Source organism: Tachypleus tridentatus, chromosome 6, assembly GCF_004210375.1.
Source record: "Tachypleus tridentatus isolate NWPU-2018 chromosome 6, ASM421037v1, whole genome shotgun sequence".
Taxonomy (NCBI): domain Eukaryota; kingdom Metazoa; phylum Arthropoda; class Merostomata; order Xiphosura; family Limulidae; genus Tachypleus; species Tachypleus tridentatus.
Genome location: NC_134830.1, coordinates 102282388 through 102303130, shown reverse-complemented (window position 1 = coordinate 102303130; position 20743 = coordinate 102282388). Strand labels below are relative to the sequence as shown.

The following is a 20743-nucleotide window of genomic DNA, read 5'->3' as shown; positions in this document are numbered from 1 at the left end:
TTCGACCAAAATTCATATTGGTTCAGTAGTTTGTTTCAAGTTGAAGCCTTGATATCAAATTCTAAACACGTAGGGATTTTCTATAACTGTTTGTAGTTATTAACTCATTATGCTTAGAACAAGATGTTGCAACGTTAGTAAAATCCACAAAAACATGATAGTTTGTACATTATGATAGATTTGAATATTTTTGTGAACTTTCGATTACAAATATTGATGGAAGTTACGGTGAACGAAGTGTTCGACTATCACCTCGAAGTTTCGCATTCAGGAGGCAGGATTGTATGTAGCTAATACTATCTGCCCTTATGCTTAATCTCAAAACAAACAAAAGTTTGAAAATTTAAACAAAACGTTTACAAGCATTTACAATGAAAACTAATACCTTCATAAATTTGCTCTTCATTAAAAAATTTATTGTCTTTGCTATCATAACTACTTAATTGCAGGACCAGATTTTTGATGATGTAGGAATATTTCTTCAGCAATTAGTTTTTCACATGGTTTGTTTAGCATATAACTCTTTATCAATAAAAACATTTGAACATGAAAACATAAATAAATGAAAATTATATTTAAGTACAAGTAGATGACCAAATATACATAGAAAAATGTTTTAATAAAATTCTAGAAAAACAAAGACATATTTTCCATACACATAATTATGTGTATAATTAATTTTCCATAAAACATGTATTTAGATTAAATTTTATAAGAAAATATTAATCAGCATTTATCATGATGTGATGGGTATTTGGCTAATTCGAAAAGAATATATTTAGACATATTTATGTAACCCTTGCATACGTAAAAAGATGAAGTACTGAGAAAAAAATTAATTTTGATATATACAGACATATCTTATATACATGTCATACTCTTGAACAAATAAAAACGTCGCTACTTCTTGAAGATTCCGTTGAAACAGTTAATAGCTGGATACTATTTACAGAAGGTGCTGTTTCTCTGTTCCTTTTAGACTCAAAGTTGTTTTGTCTGCTTTTATTCTCATTAACAATGTTACTTTCTATCTGTTTATTTACTGTGTTCAGAACTGTTGATGATGGTCGATTACAGAAAGGTATATTGCTTTGGGGGACTCTCGACGATTTGTAGTGAGGCATAGCGTACCTTAATTTTTCCCAAAACCATTTTTCTCCCCATACAAGATAAGTTTTCGTTGACAACAGAAACTGAAGGTCTTTGTCAAGGGTATCTTTTGGAGGTAAATCCCCTTTGACCACAACAATTAAACGATGGACTTTGTCTTTCAACATTTGGTAATACGCAGTATGAAATTCTATCCGAAACCACACGCTCTCTAAAAAGTCTTTGGATATAACTAGAATTGTTTTTTTGCTGCTCTGAACCGAATTAACTATATTCCAGCTGATAGCATTTCCGACCAACCAATCACGGTCGTGAATGCAGAGCTTAAAATGTGGTTCCTTGTTTTCCAGTTCTTTCAAAATGCTAAAAGAAACGTCTCTGTCTGAACTGCCGTATGAAATGAAAGCATCAAATATCTTGTCTTCGTCTAATTCTTTTTCAGTAAAGAAACATTTAAAAATACCATATAAATGAATATACATATAAGCAATAAACGTCCGCTTATTGCGATAATAAAACACAGACGCCACAAACAAGAGCACAGCAAAAATCAAACTTATTACAGAAATACTTATTAACTTAATTTTCTGTGGCCAGTTATTGTGTGGACACAGAACAGTATCTGGTATTTGTACGAGTAATTCGTTATGTAGTGTTCCATCAAGTTCCAAGGGTTTTGAGCAATAAATATCTTCTATATCTGTGACTTTGTGCAAATTTTCAGTCAGCCATAGCTTGAACTCTAAAGCATGGCAATTACATTTCCAAGGATTTTTTCCAAGACGTAGATTTAAATTTTGTAAATCTTCAACTTGTTTAATTATATCATTAGAAACTTCAGTTAAGTAATTTCCCCTCAAAGATATCACTTCTAGCTTTGGAGGTAAATACCAGTTATCAATGGAGGAGATATGATTTTCATCTAAATATATTTTGGTGAGATTTCTATACATTTGAAATGACGTAGCATTAAGAGATTTAATATTATTTTTCTCAAAGTGTAAAACGGTAGCTTTCTCCGGAAGTAACAATGGTAGATAATGCTGGTGTAATCCACTACAGTTTACAACTAGTGTCTCATCAGAAGCTCGAAAATAACAATGACACAAATCTGGGCAATCATTTTCTACAACACAGGTGAATGATTCCCTTGGAACACTGATAATAGTCTTGCCGGCCAAACGAGAAGGGCCGTTACACACTAAATCCTTTGTGCTGTAAAACTTTGCAGTAGTGTCAGTATTACGAAAGGACTGTTTTAAATAGTCAGAAAATTCCAGCAAGTTACAATCACATTGGAGTGGATTATCCATTAGGTAGAAAATATGACTTTCATCCAGAATATCTCTTGAAAGGTTTGACGCAGAGATAGCATTAGAAGAAAGTCTATATTCATTTACTTCATTCATTTTTACTGTTTCGATCTGATTATTTTGCAGAATAATGTTAGTATTGTGAGAGTATACGATTGGAACTGTGAAATTCGTAATCTGGTTGTTTTGTAGATATAAATCTCTTAAATTCACGGCCATCAACCAATTTATATCAGGTAATTCTTTGAGTTTGTTATGTGTCAAATCAATCTTTTTTAGCTTTGTTGGGTTATCATAAGTTAACGATGTTATCTGATTTTTTCGAAGAATTAAGGTTTCTAGTCTAGGAAAATTTTCAAAAAGTGTATTACTCACTTCTTTTAGAAGGTTTGATTCGAGGTCAAGTTCCTTCAGATTAATAAGATTTACAAATGTGTCTGGTGTTAAACTCTCGATTTTGTTATGGCTTAAAATAAGTGTTTGAAGCTTGGTTTGTTTATCAAATATTCCTAGAGGTAAAGATGTGAGATTATTATATCCGATATTCAAATAACGTAACTTTAAGTTATGTTGAAATAATTCAACAGGAAGAGAGGACAGCCTATTACTTTTCATATTTATCTCAAACAAATCTGGTGCTCTTGAAAACAGCGAACTGGAAACATTTATTAAATTGCAATGACTAATGTAGAAGTGTTTTAGCTTTGACAATCCAGCCAAAAGGTCACCAGGAAGACTTTTAATAGTTGGATTTGAATTAAGGTTCAATTTCTCAAGAGCTAGATTATTTCTGAAGAGTTTATTTGATACATTGATAAGTTTGTTTCCGGATAAGCTTAAATCTTTAAGTGTTGGTAGATCTGAGAATACGTCTTCTGGTAAGTGTATTAGCTCATTCCCACGTAAATTTAAAATTCTCAGGGCTTTAAGACCGCTAAACAGATCCCTTGTGAGAATACTTAACTTGTTTCCATACAGAAACAAGTGTTTTAGTTTCAAAAGATTTTTGAAAATTCCTTCTGGAAGCTCAAGTAATTGGTTAGACCCAAGTTCCAATATTTCCAAATTTGTTAACGATTGAAAAATATTTTCTGGTATTGTCTCTAAATTATTTTCGGAAAGATACAATGATGTAATATTGAGAATATTTTGAAAACTTTCTTTTGGCAGAATAGAAATATTATTTTTTGATAGATCCATAACTTTTAACGACGTTAGTCCTTCTAATAGAGAAACATTCCACTGCGAAATGGATTTCCGGCTTTCAAATGTTAACTCTCTTACTGTCAATCCAGACAAAATATCACTGAATCGCAAGTTTGGTAAAGGGCATTCAGTAAATATTATACTATCAATTTCTGACACGTCAAGTTCTGTGAACATACTTTGCTTGTAGGAAATATTCTTGTGACATTCAACTTGGAGAAAGTCATGAAATTTATATGTAATTACGTATGCAGTCTGTACAATTTTGTGATTTTCTGAATCATCCTCCAGAGTACAATACAAATGTTTCTTGTGGACTCTGCTAGAACAATGCACTGTTTTACAGATGGGGTCGTAGTTCTTCAAACACTTGAATCCACCAGAGAGAGGGAGTAACAAAAGGAAAATGAATAGAGTACAATGTTCAAACCTTAGAAAGGTCTTCTGTCTGGTACACATTATAGCAAAACAGTGTTCTAATGTCAGCACCTGTAAAATTAAAAAGGTATGATAAATAGTTGTGGTATTACAATGTGAAATAATACAAATATAAACAAATGGAAACGAATAAAGTATAAATTGTGACCAGTAGTTCAATTTATAAATGGAATTTGAATCGAATAATAACTGTTATGATAAAGTTGTCTATATTCAAAATTAAATTTTCTTACTTATCACGTATTTGATGTAGCCTTCTAGAAATGCACATTGGGAAAACAATCCAATTTTAGTAACACTTTTCTTATTATAAAATATCAGTTATTATTAGTTACAATGACTTCTCAACCAAAGTAAGCTAATGTAGAGATCAAACTAAAAAGCAAGTTATAGATTAATGAACATAAAACCGACTAGAAATTCATGCTGTCACAAATCAGTAGATTAGAAAAAGTAATTGCACTGAATACACTGAATCATCATTTGGGTACTCTCCTTATTATTGATATTTTCTGCAGATATATTAATAATACCTTACATTTCTTATGGGATGAGCAACGTGACGAGCAATGATTATAACTAATTGTACTTTTCTTCATGCTTTAATATTAGGCCTTTAATATTTGTTATCTAGTCCATCAAGAATTTTTAAAAAACTGGAAGACTGTATAATGATAGTATTTCAACCACACTATGTTCATCATGTTGATTGCCCCAGTCCCCCATTCTTCGGAATTACAACGCTGAAATCAGGGGTTCGATTACCCTAGGTGAACACAGCAGATAGCCCAATGTGGCTTTACTATGAGAAAACACACACACACTCATTGCCGCGACATTGTTTTGCTTAATCCAGAGCACATCAGAACGGGTAATTAGTTATATCTTATAATTTTCGGCCAGTTTAATAGATTTAAATTAATTTTAAATTCATATGCAAGTCAGCAATGTAAAATAATCTTCATAAATATATTAATAATAATAATAATAACAATGTTGAATCATGAATTAATGAAAATAAACTGAATCATTATAAACAATGATAATAATGAATCCAACTTTAAGAAAGTGATTTTTAAACTTCCTGTGTGCATGTTTAAAAGTTACGTAAACTATATTATTCAAGTTTCCCAAATTAAAGTACAATATTACGGTAGTCTATTTATTTATCTTATGAGTGTTGAAACAGAAATACCTTTTATTTTAATTTCCAAAGTGCAACAATCACTCAAACTAAAATTATGAAATCCAAATATCAATTTTACAACTGTTTACACACTCATACTGACAATGTTTCTCGGCACGACATCTGTTTGTAGTGAGATAACAACGTATAACAAGATAAAGTCAATCAATAAATGTTGAACTGTAAATATGGTAAGACAAGTAATAAAATTACACACCTCTTCTATAAGAATGGGGTCAAGAAAAGTCCCCACAATAATATAAAACGATACTATTGTCAAAATACCAAACAATGAGACTTACGGTAGTAATAGCATTTGAGTTAAGTGTTTTTAGCTTGGTCTTTAAATTGTAGATTTTCAATGACCAAATTTTGCTTAATTTGGTAAATTCAGCTGCAATATTATGCAAAGGTATGCAAATTAATTCACATTTTGTTCCTTTGCCTTCTAAATTAATGCTTGAATTGAATGATGCTGAGACTGTCATTAGATTTTTACTTCACAACTGATTATTAGTCGCATCATTTATGCAATAATGGACAACAGAATTTATATCTTCAAGTGTCTTGTTAAGCCCTGCAGTGCCTGCCTAACATCCAACTACACAGTATAAGACAGTAGTGATGCCAAACAGGACAGGTGAAAGTATCTGAGTTTGGTTTAATTATGCATGCTACCTTGATATAAGGACTTGATGATGTTATTTGTGTCTATTGACAGACTATAACGTTTCTAGATTTCCGGAGTAGCTCGTAGTGAATACTGTCCAGTGTTTTCGTAAAATCTATAAAGTTTATAAGCAGTGGATTCTCTCTTTTTGAAATTTTTTTCTTATTTTAGCTTAACTTCAGTTGCCTTCTTTATTATGTTTAAATTAACAGTTCAGAAGAGTTGGAAATAAAGAAATTATAATATAGTTTAAATTAATAAATTGTTTAATGCTTTCTGTAGCACTGAGCAAAAATTTGGCGAGGTATCATCTTTTTATATTTAATATTTTACATAATATCTATGTGTAACGTTATTTTCAAGGACTAGTGAATGAAATTGTAAATACTTCCAATGTAATGTTTAATCACCAATGCTTATTTTCTGTATAAAGAAAATTTCACACAATGTTTCAAATTATTTTGGCATATAATTCATATTCCGCCAGTTTTATTCTACTGTATGTACAAGTTATCCTAGTATAATTTATTTATAGCTTAATATGTAAAAAATTGAAATGTGTGTTTCTCCGAGTATCAAAAGAAATAGTACACTTAAACAATATGCAAAAATAGTATAAGCGTTTAAATCCTATCAACGAGCATGCTTGTCTTTTCAGCTGCGGGGCATTATAATAGTATATTCAGTTCTCAATACTCGTTAGTAAAAAGTCCCACTAAGTGGAAGTGGGTGGGTTGACTAGCTCCACTAGTCTGCAAAGTTTTCTAGTGAAACAGAGACATGTCTATAGACTTACAATGCTACAGCAGGGGGTTTGATTATCTGGTTATGACACAGGAGATAACTCGTGTTTTTTGGGTTTTTTTCCTAAAATAGAAAACAAATCAACTGAAAAAAATATACTTGTTGATGTTATTTATTGGCTTAAAACTGTACAAAAGCGGCTGAATTGATACTTTGAAACTTTGGCGTACATTATTGTTTGCAAATAGCTATTAATTATCTACAAATACAGTTATAACTTTTACTATAAATATCTGGGATAAGTACGTATAAGCGAGCGACACTTATCAGTGTGTTTATGTTTTCTAATTTTAAACGTAATTATATTCCTTTTTGTTTATCAAAAACTAAAAATCGTAAATTGTCTTTTCATATTCCTAACAAAATTTTCCTACCTCTTTCACTAGTAATATTTATAAAGTTCTCATTACATTATATTTTCATGCCAGGATATCCTGGTCTTATAAAGTAACGTGATTTGTTGTACAGAAACATTGTCATGTATCTTAAATGTGCTATGGAGGTTTACTTTTATTGTTATTATTTTTATTAAACTAAAGCTCAACGGAGTGACGGGAATGGGATTCCCTCCACCAAACAGGTACTTACATTTTATTACACAACTTGTTTATGAGTCATTGTTATCATTATACAGGTTTGTCAGTCTTTGGAGCTGTGGAACAGTGGTTAGCGCGACTAAAACAACAAACGGTGAAGACTAATTATTTGATCAGACAAAAGCAGCCTCAAAATTAACATTTGATGCTGTTGATTATTCGCCTTCTCCGTAGTCTACGAGAGGAAATTTACGGAGACTTTATCGTAGATAGCCTTTTACGTAGTCTTGCGCGAAAAGTTTGAGGCAAATACAAACACACACACAAAATTATAGTAGTACTGTATTTTTCTCTCATAAATAAACTCGTAACGAGTTTTCGTACAGAAAAGAATGACAGTAACTGTAGCTATAGAATCGCCCAAAACAACTTGTATGAATTTTTTTTTTACTTAAAGACACATAGTTAGGCTGTCAGAGACGTGGTTTTCAGTTATTAAGCAATTGCTACCCTAGTAAATACAACATCTACGTAATATATTATCATTCACCTGTTTGAACACCTTGTAAAGCAGAGAATAAATAAGAATGAATGTTTTTATTTTCAGGAGTATTTACAGCTGTTTCCGCCGAGTTACAAATTTCATGGTATTTGTGATATTCTTTTGATCACACAAAAGTAGTAAGTAATGCATAGACAAAAAGTTAATGGTAAAGCCTGTCTTAATTTCTCCTGACAAATATTAATAAATGAAATACATATAGATATTTTATTTTTCACAATCAATTGATACAAAAAGTTATAATGCAAAAAGACTCAATATGTTTCTTGTTTCCTCTCCATTTTAGAGACCGTTAAAATCATTTTCACCTGTCTGTACATTCTATTATTACACCTAAATCTCGTGCGATATGTTTGGGAAATAACTGCTTGCTCAAAGGAATGTACATTGCTGTTTTCAGTTATTAACTAGTAGATATTTTACTAAAATATTGGGTATTGTATTATATAGACTTTGATTATATTGTTTCCTTTAACTTACCACATTTAAATTATAGAAGAATGATAATAACGAACTCTATGTTTAACCTTATATGAAGAATTATAAGTTCTTAAACACATGTAAATTTTGTGCTGATATTATGTGTTAAGAAATTTAAAGTGTATTTTTGTAGCTTTTTTTGAATTTGTTCGAATTAAGTACAAAGCAACACAATGAGCTATCTGTGCTTTGCCCACCACGAATATTGAAACCTGGATTTCAGTGTTTAAGACCGCAGACATGTTACTAAGGATCAGCTTTCTTTAAAATCATATGTCGGGATTTGTTTGCACAAAAATACTTGAGGGTTATCCGAGAGAGACGTTCCTAATTTTCAAGTGATAAACTAGATGGAAGGCAGCTAGTCAACATAATCCACTTTCAACTCGTGGGCTATTATTATTTTTCAATAAATACTGGAATATACCAGAACATAATAACACTTCAGTCCGAAGAGATGAACGTTTTTCGGCGATGGGTTTCGATCCTGCGATAAGCAGATTGTGAGTCAAGCATCCTAACAAAAAGTTCATGCCAGGTCCTCGTACGGGAATTATCCATATGTTTACTTCTGAATAAAGACAAATTTCTCCATTATGACATATTTATTCGTAACTTTAGAACAAAGAGGCCGATCTTTCAATTGGTTTATGGCAAACTCTTACAGTATATATGTTAACTCTATTACAATAAAATCAGTGTTCTGAACTTTGGTGCTGGACGACAAGCATAAAACCAACTATAGTTATAATAAAATGTTGTACATTTATTGGCTCAAATTAGCACGTTAACTTTAATTTGTAATTGAATATAGGTTGAGAAACATTAAAAGTTTACATTTTAAAAGTTAAATAGTATGTGCCCATTATGAAAAAGTAGAAGAGAAATAAGTTATAAACAAATATGTATATCGGAGATACAAATGTAGTAGTTGTTAGCAAATATGTATTTATTGACGGTATTGAGGAGTCATAGTTGTCAATAGATATCCGAGTATATGCTATAGCATGGAATAGCTATGAAAGATGTTTATTAACTGAGGATATACATTTGATATGTGTTTGTCTATTGATGCATAGACTGTGGTTATGAAATTGTCTGTTTATTGATAGCATAAATCAGAATTCATTAAACGTCCTCTAGGGGAAGTTATTGTATTAGCCCGCATAACATATAATTCTATAGTACTATAATACAGTCTACACCTTCGTATCTTACAACACCATCTTGTCATTTTATTATCATGTGATATGGCCTTCAGTTAGTAACACTGGTCATCGCTTATCGTGAATAAAGTCCATTCACCGTCTGTCCTATTTAACCATAAGTACATAAGTGCGACATCGTTTTAAAGTGTTGTTTCTCAACCCATGAGTTGCGACCCAAAATTCGGTCGTCAGAATGTGTGAAAGTGTTACAACCATACATGTACATTGAAAATAGATAATAATTTATTTATTAGTCAAATTATTATTAGCACATAATTAGGAGACTAGATGTTTGTTGAACTAAAGCTATTAACTGGGCTGCGGGTGGCCATTAATATTTACAAATAAGCTCTGAGGCAAAAAGGTCAAGAAGGACGGAAAAGGTTGGTTCCTGATCAGTGAACTGTGCCAGCTCTAAAGGCACCTCTTATGACGTCCATGTTTATGGTACTAGTAGTCTGTTTATTAGAAGTGTCACACATGAAGTTACTTATTTTAATGTACGATACCTGAAAATAATATCAAAACAATTATATTTGCTCAAGATAAGAAAGGTTTCAATAACTGCTTATATAAGTGTTAAGTGATTCGAAATCATTATTACATTTAGTGGATAAATCTCGGCGGCTAGATTTTACAAAGAAATACAACTGCATATGCAAGTTTTCAGTTGTACTCAAATAATTTTCAGGCAATGGCCAATCATAGCTCTTAAAGCAAGATGTTGCTGTTTGGTTTACATTCAGTTGAGGACGTATCTTATGTATCCACAGATTTTTTTCAATGCTAAATATTTTCTTACTGCCCTCACTTTCAAAGATGCTGAAGTTGTGATCTTAATGTCACAGTATTGTAAACAGTAACGAAGAATGACCGTCTTGGGAAGTGTAGTCCGAAATTCAAAAACATTAATAGTCACTTATTTGGATCAGAACTACTTCAAATTTAATAACCAACTATATAAACAGAACGACGGATTAGTTATGGTTCCTCCTTTGTCTTTTGAAGAAATTGTTTAGTGATGAAAGTAACACAAAACATATTAAATTTTAGTACAGATATGTTGATTATGTGTTTGTCTCCAGACAGGATCCAAACTTTAACTTGATAATTTTGTAAATCTTCTAAGTTTACAAAACAAGTTTATTAAATTCACTATGGAATTTAAAAACAGACATGCGGCATTATCTGGTCACGTGATGAGGATAAAGGGGATAGAATACTTGGTAGCAACTAAAAAAGTTTGTAGAGAAAGAAGTAGAGGTAGACAGAGAAAAAAAGATCTTGGACAGAAGGTGACTGATGTAACCACCAGTGCCTAGGACCAGGAAAGGAAAAAAAGAGACGTGATCGCCTACGTCACAAAGCACTGCACTTGATGATGGTTATTATCCATACTCTTCATTCTAATTTTTATATTAATATTATTTCGTAATTTTATTATCTTGTGAAATTAAGATAAGAAAAAACGCTTACTGTTTTGCCAAATTGAATTATGAATCACGATTGCGTATTTACAACAGCTGGCTGAATAAGTGCTCGAACTGTGATGAAAAAAGTGTACATTATTATGGTATTTTCGTATACAATCATGTGAAAAAGTTAAAACACCCTATGAAAGCCTGTGTATTTTTGTACCATATTTGAATATATAGATATTTAATCTCAATTTTAACAATACTGAATGATTAGAGAAATATAACTAAACAATTAAAACTGAAGAAAAGACTTTAAGATCTTTTGTAAATGTAATTCTATAAAAATGCATATTCTAACTAAGGAAAAGGTTAGGACACCCCACATTTATTCCCACTTAAAATGGTTCAACTCACACACAGGTGTATCACACCAGGTGCACATGATTAGAAGATCGTTACTCAGCATTTTGAATAAGGCTTGTTCTATTTAAACCTTAGACATTTAGTTTGGTGTGCTCTTGACTGTTGAAGTGAGAGTGAGCACCATGGTGAAAGCAAAAAAAGCTGTCTGAGGCCTTCAGAAAGAAAATTGTGGAAGCTTATGAGTCTGGTAAGGGATTTAAAAAGATCCCAAAGGATTTTGAAATCAGCCATCCCACTGTCCGGAAAATAGTCAACAAATGGAGGGCTTTCAAAACAACTGTCAACATGCCCAGGTATGGTCGCCCATGCAAGTTCTCCCCGAGAGCAGACCGCCAGATGCTAAAAAAGGTCTCCAAACACTCTAACTCTGGCTACTGTTGATGTGAAAGTGCATGCCTCTACAATCAGAAAGAGACTGCACAAGTTTAACTTGCATGGGATGTGTGCAAGGAGGAAACCTTTGCTATCTAAGAGAAATATCAAAGCCAGACTGAAGTTTGCCAGAGAGAATGTAGACAAAGACCAGGACTTCTGGAATAATGTTCTTTGGACAGATGATTCCAAAATTAAATTATTTGGACACCAGAACAGAAGACATGTTTGGCGTAAACGAAATACAGCATTCCAGGAAAAGGACCTCATACCAGCTGTGAAGCATGGAGGTGAAAGTGTCATGGCTTGGGGCTGCTTTGCTGCAGCAGGATCTGGACAGCTCACAATCATAGAATCCACCATGAATTCTACTGTGTATCAGAGGGTGCTTGAAAATCATGTGAGACCATCTGTACGAAAATTAAAGCTGAAGCGGAACTGGATCCTGCAACACGACAATGACCCAAAACATACCAATAAATCCACCAAAGACTGGCTAAAAACTAAGAAATGGAGAGTCCTGGAATGGCCGAGTCAAAGCCCAGATCTTAATCCTATTGAGATGCTCTGGGGTGACTTGAAATGGGCTGTACATGCAAAAAAACCCTCAAACATCTCACTGCTGAAAGAATTCTGCATTGAGGAGTGGGCCAAGCTTTCTTCAGACCGATGTCAGAGACTGGTAGATGGGTACAAGAAGCGTCTCACTGCAGATATTTCAGCCAACGAAATTGGCTATTTGGGGGTAGGGTGTCCTAACGTTTTCGTCAGTTAGAATATGTATTTTTATAGAATTACATTTACAGAAGATCTTGAAAAGTCTTTTCTTCAGTTTTAATTGTTTAGTTATATTCCTCTAATCTCTCAGTATTGTTGAAATTGAGATTAAATATCTTTGTGTCAAAAATGTTACAAAAATACACAGGCTTTCATAGGGTGTCCTAACTTTTTCACATGACTGTATATGCATATATAAATGTTCAGCAATTTTCATTACCTCATTAATCAGTCACTAATTAAATTCAAATGAAGATTTGGTAGTAGTCTTGCATAACACAAAAACGAATATCAAACTGAAAATCAGCTTTATCAACAATTAACTGATATTACATTTGGCACAGGTAGAATTAACACGACTGTAAGTATTCCCCATGTATATCATATATATATATATATTAACAATAGAAACAATGCTCCCTTTGATTCACCTCAGTTCTGTCACTTAATTAAATAATTTTGCCAATCGCTTTTCAAATAATAGTGCCATAAACTTTAATCATCTAACACTGGTGTAGCATGGATTTTAGAGTTAACTTTAAATCAATTTCTTTTTTCTTTGCATATCTGCTTTTATAAAAAATATAATAAATGTAAATAAAAAAGTCCTATGTAATTAATACTGTCAGGACTACTTGTTGGCTGTGTCTTGTTTCAATTAATAAAAATTTCAAATAATTAAGTTCATAAAAAACTGCAAAAACACATCATAAATATAAGGTGAAAATTTAAATAAACGTATTGCAAATCGTTTCCGTTTAAACTATTAATAAAAACAAAAACGTTCCAGTCGGCGTTGTCGTCTTTCACATGTCAATGAAAAACATATTACTTTAAGCCTAATCACCAAACATACTCATTCTTTCAGCCATGGAAGCGTTATAGTTTGACGATCAATCCCATTGGTCATTGGTAAAAGAGTACCCTAAGAGTTGGCTGTCGGTGGTAATGACTAATTGCCATCTCTCTAGTCTTACACTGCCAAATTAGGGACGGCTAGCGCAGATAGACCTCGTGTAGCTTTGCGCGAAATTAAAAAAAAAAAAGATCAAAACATATAATGATGTCAATGTGGACATTATTATTTATTTTTTACCGAAATAGTTTATCTAGATCATATCGGTATAAAATGTAATAATACATGTAGAAACATGAGAGTGACTCCAGCCAAGTTTGAAGATATGTTAATGATATCGTGGCTCTTTGAACTTCTGGCCAAATCTAGATTACTACTAACTCTATTGCAAAATGTTGTAACAATACTGTTCTTATGCTTCATTTCGTTTGTATCGTGTCAGAAACATGGGGTTTGACAAAAAAAAAATAGTGTATATTATTCTACCTGAAACAAGCATGAGAAATAGACAAAGTTTACCCCAATTTTACGCGCTTGATTTACCTAGTTTTACAGAAGATCTTTACAGGGCTTACCATATTCTATGATTTGGCTGTTTTTGTATAAACAAAATATGAACATATTATTCCATAGGTTTAAATATTTGATGTACAACTAAAAGTGGAGCAATGACCGAGGTAAGTTCCTGTCTAACTGGTTTGTACGTAAACGTGTTTGACACACTTTACAAATAAAAGCAAGATTTTCTTATTTGCCTGCTGGTAAAGCTGGCCTCTCTAATTTTAAACTGATGAACTAGGGAGAAAGCAGATAGTAAACACTACCCGCTGTCAACTCTTAGGTAACCCTTTACAAGCGAATAGTGAAATTGACAGCCACTTATAATGCTCCCATAGGTAAAATAACAAACATCTGTGGCCACTGATTTCTAGATTGCTAGTCGAATAAAAGAAACTAAAATGAACAGGAATTTTACAATATAACATGCTAAATGTCTGTTTAAATCCATAGGATGGCGAAAATTTCAACAGGTCGTTTAGTAATCAGGCTATACGAATAAGTATAAAGATAACCTTATCAATGTAGACCATAATGTAAATATCCAGCACTATGTGAATTGCATGCAGGTCTTATTATCACGTCTAAGTATTCCCAGTTAGTTAATTATTTGAATCATGCAATCAGCTGTAGCCATTGCAGCAATTCGTAATATTTTAACTGTTATGTATCTATAATAGCAATTAGCCATTCTTACGCATGTAATAACTAATTTTTATGTATCAAAATCAAATTGCAATTGTACATGGTGTTACCAGATTTTCAGACTGAAAACATGCAACATTTGTTTCTCTGTACAGAATGAGATTGTAATAGTTCTGAAACAATTTGAATTACAAATATAATAACTTACTTTTTACCTTTTGCTAAGCAATCTGATGTCTTTCGTATTGTATTTTAAAAACAGATATAAACGAAATTTGTTAAAATATTTTTTTAAAATGCACTTAAATTGTCTTGAGCCTATCCAAAAGAAATATGTTCCTTTTTCTTTTTCACAGCTGAGTTGTTTTTATAGCTCGTTTTCTATAGCTGCCCAATGACAGGTCAGATTTAAAACAGCAACAATAAAGGTGGAAAGTGACACTACATCACGTGACCTGACTTTGTAAGGTATTTTCAAAGCAAAATTTGAAGGAAACGTGTATAAGGACGAAACCTACGTATCAATTTCACATTGAGGTGCAGAGAAACCAGGAAAATTTAATATTTTGTTACTGTTTCTGATTGCGGGGGAGGGGGGCTAGTAAATGAAATGATCTCATTTTTATTAGATAGTGTGGTAACTCTAAAAATGTTCAAGATGCTGATATTTCTCGTTATCTCACAAAATAAGCACAACATGACCATAGAAAACACCAACATACTAAGTAGAAAAACAAATAAACACAAAATCAAAGAAATCCTATCTATACAAGAACTCAAACCGAAACTGAACCAACATAAAAGAACGCCTTTATGCCTATATGAATTAATAACCTTACATCTAAGTGCAACGCCCTCTACAATCTCGTCGTTGTTCTTACTGTCGTCCGTAAGACACGTGCCTAGCAAACTCTCTTTATTTACCTGAAGATAACTTAAGAAGGTGGAAACGTTGTTCTGCACTTTATTTTAATTAAGGTTATAATACCCATTCCAGCCCTCTTTAGAATACATAAATACATGATTAGATAGAATAGAATTGGATAGAATAAAATCTTCAGATTCTCGTCGGGTTGTAAGTGTACGTTTTGCCAAACATTTCATAACATAATTACATAAAAATAATAAAACTACTTGCGTTTAAATAATCTTACAACCGAGGAAAAAAAAGCACTTATGCTTTTGGCATGATACTACACCATAAATACGTGTCAAAATCTATTTCACGAATGAGCAAACTATCTTAAAAGTAACAAAATTGATTTGCAATATGTATTTTGGTAAATAATTCATATTAATCGTTTAAAGAGTGTAAAAAGAACTCAATTGAAACAGGTGCACATAAACTTATAGAAAGTTAACATTTGTTGCTAACTTTGAGATAAAACACGATAATCAAGGATGAACATTACTACTTACTCTTTTAACTGCAAGAATACTGCAAAATAGCTAGAGCGACGAAGGCCATGTTCTAAGTGGTATGAGTTGGGGAAATACAGCCTGGGTATTTATACACAGCTTCCGGAAAATCCATTTATCTTGGGTAATAATTGGGGTCTGAAAACGTCGAAAAAACGATCGGAAAACTTGTTTTATAAATTTGAATATATCCTGGTGTATATTTATTTCCTTTTCAAATGTCATTGGAATAGTTTACTTGTTGGTAATGGCTAGCTAAGCACTCTTCTAGCACTGCTTTTGCTTGTTTGTTTGTTTTTGAATTTCGCACAAAGCTACTCGAGGGCTATCTGTGCTAGCCGTCCCTAATTTAACAGTGTAAGACTAGAGGGAAGGCAGTTAGTCATCACCACCCACCGCCAACTCTTGGACGACTCTTTTACCAACGAATAGTGGGATTGACCGGCACATTATAACGCCCCCACGGCTGAAAGGGCGAGTATGTTTGGCGCGACGGGGATGCGAACTCGCGACCCTCAGATTACGAGTCGCACGCCTTAACACGCTTGGCCATGCCGGGCCCGCACTGCTTTGCATTCAGGGTTTTGCCTCTATTCTGTACTTCGTAATAAATGTATAAGCAGTTTTGTTAAACGCACAAAACTATCTAGTATAACATGCAATTAAATTGTTCAGTGTCTGCCAGTGTTGGAATTTCAAGAGTTTCAATTTAAACAGATACTACAGAACAAGATAATTCAATAATATTGTCAACAAAAAAGTCCCCGAACGATCTTCCACAATGGGTATCAACTTAGTTTTTGTGTTTTATCCATGAGATGGAAAAAAGTTGGCATGTTTTCAACGTATAGATTTCACTACACATTACTACTTGCTTGTACAACAGAAGTATTTTAGTATTTTGCAGATATATATTTATTTATTTTACATGCAATTTTTGAGTGTAGGTAGTTTTTTGTTCTATTTTTGAATTTCGCACAAAGATACTCAAGAGCTATATGCGCTAGCCGTCCCTAATTTAGCAGTGTAAGACAAGAGGGAGGACAGCTAGTCATCACCACCCACCGCCAACAATTGGGCTACTCTTTTACGAACGAATAGTGGGATTGATCGTAAAATTATAACGCCCCCACAGCTGAAAGGGCGAACCCGCGCCCCTCAGATTAGGAGTCGCACGCCTTAACCCACCTGGCCATGTCGGGCATAATGTTTAGGTAGTTACAATCAGGTTTACCGCATGTCACAAGGTCGTAAACATGTACTCGCACACATCTACGTAGGTAAAAGCACATGCCCAAACAGTTAAGCTAGCACGTACACATTTGTTTCTAAAAGGACCTTCTAAAAAGTAGAATATTCAAAGAGATCAAACAAAAACTTATACAAACTGGCTTTGGGTGATTGAGAATTGTACAAAATTTTAATATTTAAAGCCGAAGGCTTTGCTTGAATAAATTATGCTAATGTATATAAAATATTTATGTTTATAATACACACACAAACAGTTATAATACGTACCAAAGGTCATGTGTGAAACTCTACGTCTGTTTTACTGTCCACATTATATACCAGCAATGCATAATTTGCGGTATCCATGGCAGGATTAACTTAGATCGGGTCCCAAGCTTTTAATTTTGTGCTTCTCTCCAATCTATATTCACTTTTTTTTTTATCTTTACTGACTTTGCCTCTTCTTGTCCAGTTTGAAACACTGGTCCGATTTCACGTTGGAACTTTTTACGTTGTACAAAAACATGTTCTTCTGATGTTCACAAAACGACTGAAATGTTATTATTATTTTTCATCTGGAACACTCCTTTATCGAAGATGATTTACCATGTTCAAGATTCAAATTGTAAAGCTTCATGTATACAACATCACAGTGTGATAAGCCGTGCCCCCTCTCCACACACGCAAATAGTTGAAACAATGTAATAGCATCGAAAATTAGGTACAAATACAAAGAAACCAATATTTCAATAATCTTTAACCAAAACGGTTATTTTGATTGGTAAACTTGCAATGAAAACATGTACCTTCATAAGCTGAGTTTCAAGTAAACAGATTAACTAAACACCAACACACAGGACACACTCACTGAAAACGCACTGCCTACTAACAAGAACTTGGTACGGATCGTTTGTATGCACAAATTAAAAATAGTTCTACGCTACCTGAAAAGAGTGTTGCAGCTGTTTACCTACTTATTTTGTATGTGCTATCTAGCCGCAGTTTTTGTTTTGGTGAGCGTTGTTTGTAGTTTCGCTTATCCTATTGCATGATCCACTGCGCTAAATAGATTAGAATTTTTTGAAATAACTGAGTTAGGAGTTTTCATACTCAGCTGGTGTTGTAAAATAAAAGCAATCAGGGAGAGAAACTAATATAAATGAGATATTCCTCTATAACTCCCATTCAAATTACATTTCGATTTGTCGCATACAAAATACACACAATCAACTGTAGCAGGCACGTTAGAGACAACAGCAAAATTATTTGTTTTTCCATCATGACGCAATCAACCTGGATAACCATCAGCTCAGCAATCTCGGAGTCGTGAAAACTAATTAATTAGATAAATATGAAAAGAGAAAAAAGCAATTTGAATGTTTCGTAAATTCCTACAATACAACATAGGTTATGTATATGCAAGTCATCCCCAGTTTTGAACTGTTAGAGTAAGGAAACACTCAGTCACCATTACCCACCGCCAACTCTTGGCCTACATTAATTGAAAAGAGAGGTTTGAATATCACTCTTATAATGTACTCATGGTTGCAAAGTAAATGGCAGATTTTTCAGTAAAAAAAAAGTGAGACATAAAACTTAAAATAAGTTGAGCTGAAAATAAAAAATTAAACGTAAGGTAAAACCAAACGGACTGAGACCCATAGAATAAACAAACTGTAACATAAAGCCTAATAAAATAAAATCAAAAAATAACCGTGACAAAAGTAACTTAATGCAAACAAATTGAAAGTAAATAGACCAAACTCGTGTACATATACAAATATCCTCAATGCACCTTTAAAGAAACGACAGAAGACAATTATCTTAATTGTCTCTCAGCAAAGGTTTATCGAAGAAATTATTTAACTCCCTAAACACCCCTCTTAGTGTTTGGTACTTCCTATTGCATATGATGGTTTATCTGGGCCAGCTATTCATTACTTCTGTTCGTGGCTCTCACCTCTCAGTTCAGTTCATTCTTTCAGAGAACCCATGTAACTGTTCTAATGGTAATCATGGCTAGAACTTGCTTTATTGGTTGGTAATCATTAATGATATGGATTTGTGATTGAGATGGATTTGACTCACCAATCAATTTACAGTATATCTTGATTATAAAGATGCCAAAAGTTGTGAAAGATGTCTCGCAGGTGTTGATTAATGTTTCTTTAATTCGTATTGTTCTCTGGCACACGTTAAATAATGCAATGATGCCAATATCATTTCTTGCTATTAGTATAAATACTAGCTGACAATTGCATTGGCTCTGAGTTAGCAGACGAGACTGACGCAATGGTTAAGAACTTCAGTGTTCGTGACAACTAGTACAATGACCAACTGAGATCTAACCTACCTGTGATAAGTTTGGCTAAGTTCCTTCTGTTGGTATGGCAGGTATTCTTTCACTAACTCATTGGTGTGGAACTCCAGCGATTTACTAAAAGTAATATTTTTTTTACTAAGATTCTAACCCTCACGGTTTGACAATAAGTATTTTATCAAATAAGCAATTATTCAGGATTCAACATATCTGATCACGATGTTTAAAACTAAATACCAAATTTCCAAATATTCTGGCTTTGTAAATCAAAATTTTACCCTGAAGATGTTTCTAGCATTAGTGAATACTCAATACACAGAGATACCAGGGTATAGTGCACATACAGTTACGTTAACCATATCATTATCCGTTCACAATTCATCTTCTATGTTAGTAGTTTCCTCTGAATGTGACGTTCAAATCATACTGATATAAATTGTTTTATTTTTTTCTAAATTTTGTTCAAAACTACAAGAGGGTTATTTGCACTAACTGTCGCTATTTTAGAGGGAAAGCACCTAGTCATCATCACTCACCGCAAATATTAAAGTTACACTTTTACCAGCGAATAGCGGAATTGATCGTCACGTTCTAACACACCTATGGCTGAAAGAGCGAGCATGTTTGGTGTGACGAAGATTTGAATCTGCGACCATCAGATTACGATTCGATTACCATTGATTGTGTATAATAAGTATTAAAATAATGATAAAAAGATCAGTGTTTTTATCATTTCTCTTCTTTATTTTCAGAGAGCTGAGATTAACTAATGTTGTGTTCTTGTTTTATCGAGATAAAAATAAAGGTAGTTTGTTTTACAATATGATATTGATAAATATATAACATGATCTCACCATTGTAAATAGTAATTATCACTTTTGAACATATAAAAACCAAAGAGTTTGTTTTTTGCCTAAAATACCTTATAAATGGACAAAAACCATTAGTTTTCACACATAAATATATAAACTACTGTTTCACTAAATGGACATTTCACTTCTTTTTAACAACTGTAAAGTAACAAAAGTCAGTAATATGCTTGGTATAACACAAATTTAGTGGTGCCTGATAAAAATGTTTTAAAAGTACAAAAATTAATCATGTTATTTAACAATAATAAGATAAAGAGTTCAGCCATATAGAGATGTGATATCAATATAAGAGCCAAGTTGGATAAAAGGGCAAACCCTGTATAGATGTTATGCAACAATA

At 32.9% G+C, this 20743-nt stretch overlaps 1 protein-coding gene and 1 long non-coding RNA gene across 2 annotated transcripts in view; both read right to left on the bottom strand.

Annotated features, from left to right (window-relative positions):
• Positions 1-857: 857 nt before the first annotated feature.
• The window catches only part of LOC143251678 (uncharacterized), a 46373-nt gene continuing 26487 nt past the window's right edge, over positions 858-20743 (bottom strand). The window contains exon 4 of the mRNA XM_076502931.1: positions 858-4118. Coding sequence (XP_076359046.1) covers positions 873-4118 — 3246 coding nt within the window. The 3' untranslated portion in view covers positions 858-872. The remainder of the gene's footprint in view (positions 4119-20743) is intronic.
• On the bottom strand, positions 7387-19653 carry LOC143253205 (uncharacterized). Its single transcript, XR_013029445.1, has 3 exons — positions 19565-19653; positions 15982-16119; positions 7387-8876 (listed from the first exon to the last, which is right to left on the bottom strand). It is a non-coding gene; the product is annotated as an uncharacterized LOC143253205 (long non-coding RNA).